Raw genomic sequence first — 12,042 nt, 5'->3', positions numbered from 1 at the left:
TTCACTATCAGGGAAAAATAAAACCACAGGGAAATACTACTACATACTTACACAAAATGGCAAAAATAATAGGTATACCATGTGTTAGAGGGATGCCTGGGTGGCTCAGTCGGTTAAGCATCTGCGTTTGGCTAAGGTCATGATCCCTGGGTCCTGGATGGAGTCCCGTATCTGGCTCCTTGCTCAGCGGGTAGCCTGATTCTCCCTCTCCCTCTGCTTCTCCCCCAGCTTGTGCGTGCTCTCTCTCTCCCTCTTTAAATCAATAAATCAATAATAAATAAAATCTTAAAAAAAATAACAGGGTTACCATGTATTGAAAAGAATGTAGAGCACTGGGACTCTCATACATTTATAGTGGAAATATAAAATAATTTGACAGTTCTTTTAAAATGAAGTGCACAGTTACTGTATGATCCGGCAAATTGACTCATTGGTGATATGGAATGCAATAGAACAGAAGGGAGGGGAAGACCAGGGACATTAATAGGAGCATTACAACCCTGTTGATGATAATTTGTTACAACAGCTCCAAAAATTAATATACCACCTTTACAGCCTTATTTCCTGCATTACTTTTCATAGTTCTTCGATTACTTGCTTTGCCCCTAATTCCCAAATGTGAAAACTTCCATGACTTTTGTTCGTGTTCATGAGCCTACAGTTGCCTTCCACATCTATCAAAATCCTTTTCAGCCATTTGGGACCCTGTTCTAGGAAGTCTTCTATAATCCCCCAGTCTGAATCAATTCAACACCTAACGTGTGGGTTGAAGGTTATACTTCAAAGAGTGTTAAAAACCATTGTTTTGTGTGTTCAATTTTCCTTTTAGACAAATGGGGAGTCATGAAAGCTTTTTGTACAAAGCAGTAATACAGACAATTCTGGTTGTAATGTGAAAAGATGCCCTCCAAAGTTGAGGGCAAATAGTGGGTTTGAATACTATTAGCTATCACTAATTGAGTATTTATTCTGAACACTGTGCTAAGCATATGTACTTTGTGGATATTTAATTTTCAAGGGACTTTGAGAGATATGAATATTGTAACTTTTTTGTTTTAATATGAAGACACAGGTTTAGAGAAGAACACAGGAAGGGAGAACAGGGAAAGATGTTGATAATTTGTTCCATTTAAACATATTAGGCTTAGAGTATTAGCTGATGATTCTTTTAGTGATGTTAAGTTGGTAGTTTAAAATTTGGTTCTGGAGTTCAGGAGATGAGTCAGAGAAGAAGACAAATCATCAGTATAGAGGTGCTATTTTAAAATAAACCCTAAGAATGGGTGGCCTTCCTGGGAAGGTAGAATAGAGTAAAAAGGAAACGCGGAGGACAGAACCTGAGTTAATTGGTTATTTTTCAGTCACTGTTGGAAGATGGAAGGAGAATCAGAGGAGATGCTTAAAAGTAGAGTGGTAGAAAGAGAACAAAAAAGATGAAAGAAGTAGTTTTTTTAAATGAGGTAAGAGTGTATAAGTGTCTTAAGAGTCTGCAGAAAGGGAAAGGAGGATGAAAACTGGAATAGAATTTAGTCCTTAATGACATTTAAGAGAATGGTTTCAGTGAGGTGGTGGAATGCAGATTACAAGGTATGGGTAGATAACTAGCCAAAGAGTTAGACTATCTTTTGAGAGTGTATACAGGTATAAGAAGCAAAGATCTGGAGTTCAGTTAAAAGAAAGAAGAGTTGAATTTTTTTAATAAAGATTTTTTTCTTCTTTATAGTTAATGAGAAGGAACCATTGAAATATTAAAACCCAACTGACATATACGAGAGAGAAGAGTGGGTCTAGAATCCTAATTGGTGGGGAAGAGAGTATAGATGGGGGAATTGATATCATACAGAATTCTAGACTCAAGTATTGCATAGTTTAGACAATTTGATTTATTTCCTACCGGTAGGGTGGAGCTGGAGAGTTCACAATATAAAATAATTTCATGTTAATATTATTGTTAATAATACTATTAGATTTCAGAGGAATGAAGAAGTTATAAATCCCTGGGATTATATGTAAATAAGATGTTTACTGCTTATGTCAATACTAGCTGAAATGCCACTTACGTTTTTGCATTCTGAGTTTTTGCTGAGTGGAGATCTCCTCAGTTCTTACCTACCCCATGCTTCTCATTAACAGTTATTATAGCTAGGTGATGCTGCCTGTATGTTGTGGTTATAAAGCTGAGCAAGAAGCAGGAGGTTCAACTCTTACTATATCCAATTTGTGGGAAAGGATTTTTTTAATTTTTTTTATTTCTTATTTTTTATTTTTTTAAAAGATTTTATTTATTTATTTGACAGAGACAGAGACAGCCAGCAAGAGAGGGAACACAAGCAAGGGGAGTGGGAGAGGAAGAAGCAGGCTCATAGCGGAGGAGCCTGATGTGGGGCTTGATCCCATAACGCCGGGATCATGCCCTGAGCCGAAGGCAGACACTTAACTGCTGTGCCACCCAGGCGCCCCAGGATTTTTTTTAAAAAAGATTTGTTTATTATTTGATAGAGAGTATGCTTGAGCAGGGGATGGGGCAGGGGGAGCAGGAGAGGGAGAGGGGAAGCCGACTCCCTCCTGAACTCAGACCGTGAATTGGGGCTTGATCCCAGGACCCTAAGATCATGACCTGAGCTGAAACCAAGAGCCGGTCGCTCAACTGACTGAGCCACCCAGGCGCCCCAGGATTTTTTTTTAATGTTAAAATTTTTTTGCCTTATCCAGAGTAGGAAATTCAATGTTAATATTCAGCATGTGCTTGCTTATTATTTTTTTTAAAGATTTTATTTATTTATTTGACAGAGAGAGACAGCCAGTGAGAGAGGGAACACAAGCAGGGGGAGTGGGAGAGGAAGAAGCAGGCTCCCAGCAGAGCAGGGAGCCCGATGCGGGGCTCAATCCCAGGACCCTGGGATCACATCCTGGGCCGAAGGCAGACGCTTAACGACTGAGCCACCCAGGCGCCCCTGTGCTTGCTTATTTTTAATTTATTGTAACTTTGTTTTTAATTTATTTAAATTTTTTTGTGAAATGTTTGATACAAAATGCAGAGTGTATAAAATATATATGTTTTAGTTTTAAGAATAACAAAAAGAATAAATATTACCTGTCAATCTGGTCAAAAAACAGAAATTAGTAGTATTTTAGAATATTAAGTGCGCCCCTTTCTTAATATCCCCAGAGGTGCCATTATCCTGACTTAACGTGGTAATATTCCTTTACTTTTCTTTATAGCTTTATTGTCTTTGGATATATTCCTAAACAACATGTTGTTTACTTCGAAAAAATGAATAATGGCCCAAGCTAACTGAGTTAGGAAACGATAGCATTACCACAGTTAGAGTAAAGCTTCCAGGAAAAGGAGAACTAGTCCGGCATCTGGTTTGCTGAGTTTCAAGAGGTTTTACTCAGGAAATTGGGCAGGAATGTCATGAGTTAGTTCTTGGAAACATAGGGTCATCTTGGTCAAGTGTCAGGCAGTGGTATGACCTGGTGTGGCAGGTTTGTTCAGCAGGTATGTATATATATAGTCATGGGGAAAGAATGCTATTCTGCTTTTGTTTGTTTGTTTCTAAGCTCTTTGTGGCCTTCTTCTAACACTTGAGAGTAGATCAGAGCAGAACACATCTAGGAGGTGAAATGAGTGTTCTTAGCTGATCTAGGTAGCAATGCAAGGTAGAGTGAAGAGATACATCAAAGCAAGCCAAATATGAATAAAAACTGGAAATAGGCTTAGCTGGACACTCTCTTAGGAACAATGCTGGTGGTTATCTTAGTGATGACCGTTTATCATCCTGTCTCAGGAATCATGTTCCTACAATCCAGACTGGTTGCCCTATAAATGGAATGCATAGCTGGCATGCTGGAATCTCTCTTCACTATCCTCCTCAAGATTACTATTGTCTGTCCCATTTTGAATCTCCCATATTCTCTATCTTAAGTTGTGGTCTTTATTAAAATTTTACTTTTGATGAAATACACTCTCCACTCGCTTCTTGAGGAAGTATGTATGGAAGGTAAATGTTTTGAGATCTTTCATATTTGAGAAAATACCTAATTTTCATAAGGTGATTTGACTGGCTGAAGAATTCTAGGTTAGTTATGATGCTCCTTTCTAATTTGAAGAAATGGTTTCACTGCCATTTTCCTTCTAATATGAGTGTTGAGAAGACTGAAGTCTGAGTCCATATTCTTTGTATGTGACCTGTATTTTCTCTCTAGAAACTTACAGAATCTTCCTTTTTGTCTCCACTGTTGTGATATTTCACAGTGGTGTAGCCTCAGTGTAGGTCTCCCTTCATTTTTTATATTAAATATCTGGTAGTTCCTTTCAAATGGGCAGCTTGTATCTGTCAGCTCATGAAATTTTCTAGAACTCTTTCATTTCTTTCCAGCCTTTTTTTTTTTCTCCTCTATTTTCTTCTTCTGGAACTCTGTTATTCAGACATTGGACCTCCTGGACTGGTCCTCTAATACCATTCTCTTTTCTCTCCTGTTTTTCAAAAGTTCATCTTGTTTCGGTGGTTTCTGGAAGACTGCCTCAATTTCATCTTCCAAGCCCCTGTCTTTTTTATTTCAGCTGTCGTGTTTTTAATTTCTAAGAACTCTTTCTTTTTAAATGTCTTTATTAAATTGTATTCCATTTTCATTTTATGGGTATAATATCTTATCTCTATGAGGAATATGCCCTATATGTGTGTGGGTGTGTGTATGTACATGTATATATTCTGTGGTAGAGGCTTTTCCTTAGATGACTGGTAATACTTGGCTGTCTGCTCATCACTAAGAGTGGAGGACTAAAAAGCTGATTGAAAACTCTATTTTTGGTGCAGTACCGATACTAACAAATGTGCCTAATATACTTCAAAGATGCTTTTGTTTTTCCATCACCAGAAAGTTAATTCTCCAATCTTCTGCTGAGATGAGGGCCAGTTGCCTTAGCATCATGGAGGAGGGAATGGGTCTAGGAATCAAAGGCTTTTCAAACAGCTTTAATGGAATCTTCCTGTTTGAGCCCCTCCTCCTTCTCTACCACCTGCTACTCCATTTCCAGGAGTAGTGGGTATTGCTTTCTGTGGGTTCTCCAGTGTAAAGTGTGGTGTTTCTCAGCTTCTTTTTGCTGCCAGGCTGTGATTTGGCTTTCCTGGGTCTGCTAAACCATTTCATAAGACTTAAACATCCACTTCCAATCTTCCAAGATTCTGTTGCTCTTATCTCTTCTCCTTTGTTGCTCTTATCTCTTCTTCTTATAGGTTTGTGTTCAAAAGTCTTCTACTTTGCTTTTGTGGGTTTTATGAGACAGTGTTCAAAAGTCTTTTACTTTGTTTTTGTGGGTTTCATGAGACAGTGCAATTACATGCATGTTTTTAACTTGTCATCTTAATCCTAAAACCCTGCTTATTTAAAATGTTTAATCTGTGTCTTACCTCCTGAGACTTGAAAAGATTATTAAAGTTCCCTTTTCATCTCGTTTTGGTTTTTACATTCATAATTATAATGCATGAAACTCATTGTGTAGCCCCCTTGAGACTATGTGAACTCAAGTATTTATAAGTAAATCCAGAATTTGTGAATAAAAAGGTTGATTGTTTTCTAAATTTGCTCTTGTAGGAAAGTGAGAAGGTTTCTGAATACCCAGCAGTGATTGTGGAGCCAGTTCCCAGTGCCAGATTAGAGCAGGGCTACGCAGCCCAAGTTCTCGTTTATGATGATGAGACTTACATGATGCAAGATGTGGCAGAAGAACAAGAAGTTGAGACCGAGAATGTGGAAACAGGTAGACCTCTCATAAAATGTTCATTATTTACAACTTCTTATTTTATAAGTGTCAGTATTACTGTTGCGAAATGAGTGCTATACCAAAGAACCTCTTTTTTCTTGGAAACCAGTTAAACATCTCTTATTTAAGGGAGTTTATATAAAGTTCTACATTACAGTTCGTTGAAGTATAGCAGGTCTCATATCATGGACCCTAAGGACAAGATTACAGGCCCATAATAATAAAATTATCATTTTTTTTCTGAGAGTGTGAATATTGACTATTTATAGAAGTCCATAGGCTAGTATATGACGGTAACTTTTTAATTCAAAAATAGATACAGTGTTCTCCTTCTATGACAGATTAAGAGTTTCTTTGAATCAGTATTGGTGGAGCAGTGGGATTCCTTTTCTCTTCAGTCAGAAGCATCTTTGTAGCAGTCTGTTAGAGTCTTCTTCCCTTTTTGTCTTCTGAGAAATTTTGGTATTTCAGTCTGTCTGTGGTGAGATAATTATATGTTTAATTGGAGATTAATATATGTAATTCTTGGAAACCTTTTCATTTTTGCCACTGACCATAAAGAAAATAGAGTATTTTACCAGAAAGGTTGTAGTGACTATTTTGTAATAATAAACATTAAAATTTATCTTTAGCTCTTAATGGAGAAAAAGAATCCTTATACTTGGCAGACAATTCTAATAAACACTCTTAAGTATTTATGTATGTATGTATGTATGTATGGCACTTGAACATGGCGCTTGAACTCACGACCATGAGATCAAGACCTGAGGTGAGATCAATAGTTGGACACTTAACCGACTGAGCCACCCAGGTGCCCCATCACTCTTATGTATTTAGATAAGTTTCTATAAATGTAGCAAAGTCCCATGATTAAAAATGTCGAATATTTGATGTTTTTCTGCTTGTTGAAGCCCAGTAGCACTCCCTCAGACTACTAGCTTCTTCTAGCTTACCGCTGTTCTTCCTCCAGTTTTATTTTTATTTTTTTCCTCCAGTTTTTTTTTTTTTTAATTTTATTTATTTATTTGACAGAGAGAGACAGCGAGAGAGGGAACACAGGCAAGGGGAGTGTGACAGGGAGAAGCAGGCTTCCCACTGAGCAGGGAGCCGGATGCAGGGCTCGATCCCAGGACCCTGGGATCATGACCTGAGCCGAAGGCAGACACTTAATGGCTGAGCCACGTAGGCACCCCCCCAGTTTTATTTTTTATTGAGCTGAGGGATTAAAAGTTACCTTGCTCTGCAGAGCAATGATGACAACAGTGCCAGCAAACCCCATGTGAAGTGATAATTCATTTTCTCAAAATAGGCAGCTAAACACTTTATATAGGCTTCATGACTGGACTGGAGTGGTACTTGATTTACAGTAGGTAATGCAAGTGGCAGGAAGATACATGTGTGTTTTTTTGAGGGTTTTGGAGAGTTTTCCAGTCTGAAGCTAGAAGCGTCATGGCAGACATGAATTTTCTTCTTGAGGAAAAGATTAGGAAGAACAGTTAAAAGTATTATGCAGGATGATATTGTAACTGATTTTATTATAGGAGTGTAACTAGGGTGTAACGAAACAGAAAACTAATAGCACATGAAAAAAGGTATGATAGCTTAAGTTGAATGAAAAAAAGAACGTGTTTGAAATTTCTGGAAAATGTTTTGGTCAAAAAAAAATAAGGAAGACTATGATTTTGGTAGCAAATGGGAAACTTTGTAAAGTATGAAAACTACAGTACCAAATACCCATTAGTAGAAAATGGTGCGTACTTACAACATTAAAATACCAGAGCAGATCAGCCAATAGGTTGTATAATTGGTGATCAGTGCTTCATTAATTTAAGTTACTCAGGTAATAATTCCAAATAGGAAGCAAATATAATCTGTTCAAGGGATTTTATTTATTTTCCTAGTTACCTTGAATTCTGAGGCTGATGATAATCATTTGCAGGGCAGAGATAGGAATGATTGTAGTATTGAAAAAGAGGATATACAGAGTCTGGCTAAAAGAACAGTTACTTTTGTGATATTTTGAAAATGGTTTTTGAGTAGTTAATATTTTTTAGATTGGTTTTTCTTTACCACTAAAAGGAAATGTTAGTAAATAAAACTTACATTATTCTAAAATAGTCTAAAAGTACCTGAGAAGTTCATCTCAAACATTTTTAATTCCATTCTGCTTTATTACTTTTAAAAATAAAGAATAACACTGTAAAACTTAGAATTCATTTATAACTCTTTTAAAGGCAATGCCAAATTCAGACAGAAATCTGCTGGGTCATACATCTCACACATCTATAATCAGAACAGTTTAAAACACTCCCATTTATTCATCGTAAGGCATGTGGAAATTGAAACTACAATATACTGAGTTATTTGAAAATACTATGGCTCATGGGTTTTTTAATGTAACTTTATAAAGATTGTTAATATATATATAGACTAGTTTAGAATTAGTTAATCTGAACTTAATTTTATGACCCCAAGATCAAGAGTCCCGTGCTCTACCAATTGAGCCAGCCAGGCACCCCATAAAGAATAAAATGCATCTAGAACATATACAGATGGATGACTGTTGTTATGACTTATCTTGATGTATGTTTCTTTCTAGGTAGCGGATTAGGATCAGGTTCCTTTCTTGTGGTGCTATACATTTTTAACTTAAATTCCAGATACATATAGGCTTTCGAGAAGAAGCTGACTGGAAAAAAAAGGAAAGGAACATGTATAAGATGTCCACAACGGTTTTTATTTGGTGAATTGGTGGAAAATGAGATCCATATAGAACAAGATTTCCTTTTGTATACCTAGGAAATGCTTCCTGGAATGCCTCCTACATTATATCTTAGATTATATTAGTCTAAAAAATGTTCATAATTATATTTATTGACCTGTCATATCAATTCTCTGCATGTTTACATTGAAGTTTTTCTTTTTTTATTCCTATAAACCCATATGTATATGTCTATACCAGAAACAATGTTCATGATAAAATCCAGGCAGGAGTATTAAAATTATATAGTGATGTATATTTAGCCATCTTACTTATTTTATGTATAAAATGATTTCTCATTTTGTTAGTAGTAAATGTAGGATTTTGCTTCACCTTTTTATAGACAAAGAAAATCTACATTTTCCTCACAGAGCTTATGAGTAATAGTAATCCTCTCAAATTTTATAGGAAAAACCAAATAGGTTTGAGACTTTAAGTATATTCATCTAAACCTATAAATTGCTTTAAAAAAATAAATTGCTTTTTGATGATAACTGGAGATCAGTAATTGTAAAGAGTCTCTGAGGAATAGTAATGAAGTATGAATGAAGGGTGTTCTTGACTGACAGGCTGGAAATAGCTTTGCCAGTGGCTGCAGACCCCACCAGCTCCGAAGGCCTGCTAGATAGACTGAGGTGGTGAGTTGGGGATGGAAAGGAGTCTCTGGGATTCCCTACTTAGATTTGAAAATGCAGTTTTTATGTTCCCTCTTAAAAAATTATATACATACATATGTATAAAGTACATACTAATTTTAAAAGGTTATTAGAGATTACCATTTAAAAAGTAGTAAGTTTCTACCAATGCAATCAGTAATAGATAAGTTCTGATAGGAATCTTTTAAGGCTTAGCTGAGAAGATTGAGCTGCTTAGGATCTGCTTCTTCATCTTGCACCTTACTATATTTATACTCTCAAACTTCCACTTTAATTTATGATAATATGTCAGTAAATAGTTTGCATTTCTTATGTGCAAGGGCACCATTTTCAACATGTTTCTTTCCCTAAAGGGGTTAATAATTTACTTTTATATACTATATATTATATTGAAAATACGAAGCAGTATAGAATCAGTTGGGTGCTACTTACAAATTCAAAGAAATTTTCAGAAGAAAGTTCAATTTACAGAATTAGGGAATGTTTAGAGAAAGTAAGGAAGTAGGACAGATAGTAGGATTTGGATGGGGAGATAGGAGGTAAGTGAAAGGCACTGTAGGCTGAGGGAAATATAATTACTAATGGGTGGAATATGGAAGTTCAAGGCATGTTTAGAATATACTGAGTAAATGGGACCATGACAGGGGGTTCCATTAAGAGTTGTGACTAGATTACGATATGAACCCAAGAGTTAGTGATTAGGCATATAAGAAGCAGAAAGACTTGGAATTTTTGAGTAGAAAGTACTGTGTAAGTAGTATCTCAGGAGATGGCAGATGATGGTAGGGGAAGGGGTGAAGCAGGAAGACTAGCTGTGTAGTGTGAGTTAAGAGATAACTTGAGCAAAACAAAGTAGAAGCGATAGGAACAGAAGGGGCTTGTATAAGCAAAACTACTCCATATGCGCTAACAATACTTGACATGACAAATTAGGGGGAGAGGCATAGTTAGGGTAAGATACTACTCAGTTTTTTGACCTTTAGTGATGGCCATAGTATCATATAGGGATTTGAGGAAGACAAGACTATTTTGGGAAGCAGGTAAGTTTGGTAGTAGGTGTGTTGATTTTGAGTTGAAGGAGAGCATCTGAGGAGAGAAATATTTAGGTATTTAAAGATGAACAAATATATAGCCAGGGTCCCATCACAAAGGTGATGTCATACTCAAATCAGGATCATTTAAAAATGTTTTACAAAATGACTAGTTATAAATATATGGGCAAGTGTAGGGTGACCATAAGAAATAGAGCAGTAGTGCTGAGGTGGCAGTAGCAGAGCTGTCTGTCCTTCGTCCGGGGGCCCAAAGGGATGGAATGGTTGCTGGAACCCAGAAGAGAGCACTGGAGAGAGGGTCACCTTGGGAGAATCTGGGACCTTTGATCAAAGGATGCAGCTGGCTTGAGGGTAATGCCACAGAAGGGGAGCCTGGGAATGACTCTGATTTTCTTCTCCTTTTCCCCTCTAATCCCCTGCCTAGGCTCTCCATTGACCCCATGCAATTTAAAGCAATAGGAGTCCTGTTGAAGGTAGCCTTCTGGGACAGAGAGCAGCATCAAGAAAGGTGGGGAATAGATCTGGAGAGGCAAATGGAAGCTATCTAGTACAACTGAAGCTTAGTAAAGAAAGGTCAAGGAGAAACTGTTTTGGAAATCATAGTCATTGATGCCATGGTAATAAATGGACTCTGCAAAAGGAAAGGTATTTGAGAGATTTCTCTAAGGGAGAAGATATATAAATTCTGTGTTTGACTCTTGATGATTAAGAACAAAAGACATAGAATTAAGGAATTAACCTTAAGGAATGTTTACATTTTGGGGAACATGAAGAAGAGCCAAGAGTGGTCAAATATGATAGAAAATCCTATTCCTGAGGTTAATATTTTTTCTTTTTAAAGCCTTTTAAGTATTTTTCTTTAGTAGAAAAGGGAAGAATATTGATGGTTAGTCATGATTTCAGATTCCTACTTTATTACTTTCCTGTCAGTGTTTAACTTTTTGAGAGTCTGTTTCACTGTCATAAACTAGTAATTCAAGGTTGTGAGGACTACATAAAATAAATATGTAAAAGCAAGTGCTTGTGATGCAGTAAGTGCTCCATAAGTATTCCCTTAACTTCATTAGGACCTTTCCTTATGCCTTCAAATATGGAGAAGGTCTTTTATACGTTAAAACAGAATATTTGTTTACTTCTCTGTTGTATTTTTCTCTTTCTTTTCATTTCCATCGGGGAAAAAAACAAATTCTCTATACCTTCAGTCTGTACTTTTTCCTTGTCATTCCTTCCTTAACTTACTGTGCTTTGGCACCTACATTTATCATTCTCCTGAAGCTCTTTGTTTATCAGATGTCAAAAGCCACTCCTCTGCCAAATTCAGTGACTCATGGAATCATCCAGAAGTAGATCCTTCCTAATCTGCCCTTCGTATCTACTGAAACATTGTATTCTAGCTGCTTTCCTTATTGCCCCTTGCTTGGACTGTGCTATTTATGCTTCTGAGCTTTTGCTTAAATACAGTTTTCTGTTAAAACTGTGATTAGGCATTATCTATTTTTTAAAGGCCCTACTACACGAAACTTTCCACAGGGATTATGGCCTACGTTAAACACTCCCTTTCCTGATCCTCTATTAGACCATCTGGACTAAAGCACTTGATCACGTACTTTCTTACACTGTTCTTGTGTGTATATGTACTCCTTTTGTTTTCAAAGTGGATATGTAAGTCTCTCGAAGACAGGGACCATACTTTTTAATTTTGTTGAATATAGTGTATAATATAGTGTTTAACACATAACTGATAGGAAATACAAATTGAAATAAATTGAGTTTTGCCTCAGTGTTGCAGTATAATCAAGAACCATC

The 12,042-nt window shown here is 36.6% G+C and overlaps 1 protein-coding gene across 8 annotated transcripts in view; it reads left to right on the top strand.

The window, feature by feature from the left end:
- The window catches only part of ELF2 (E74 like ETS transcription factor 2), a 104,011-nt gene that overhangs the window by 44,233 nt on the left and 47,736 nt on the right, over positions 1 to 12,042 (top strand). For all 8 annotated transcript variants that reach the window (XM_087866449.1, XM_045798954.2, XM_045798955.2 and 5 more), the window contains one exon: positions 5,599 to 5,764. In XM_087866449.1, the coding sequence (XP_087722575.1) occupies positions 5,710 to 5,764 (55 nt within the window). In that variant the 5' untranslated portion in view covers positions 5,599 to 5,709. The remainder of the gene's footprint in view (positions 1 to 5,598; positions 5,765 to 12,042) is intronic.

The sequence above is a fragment of the Ursus americanus genome, chromosome 13, assembly GCF_024610735.1.
Source record: "Ursus americanus isolate L20-20 chromosome 13, mUrsAme1.1.p, whole genome shotgun sequence".
Taxonomy (NCBI): Eukaryota; Metazoa; Chordata; class Mammalia; order Carnivora; family Ursidae; genus Ursus; species Ursus americanus.
The sequence above is the reverse complement of the archived record's forward strand: the minus strand, read 5'-3'. Positions and strand labels throughout refer to the sequence as shown.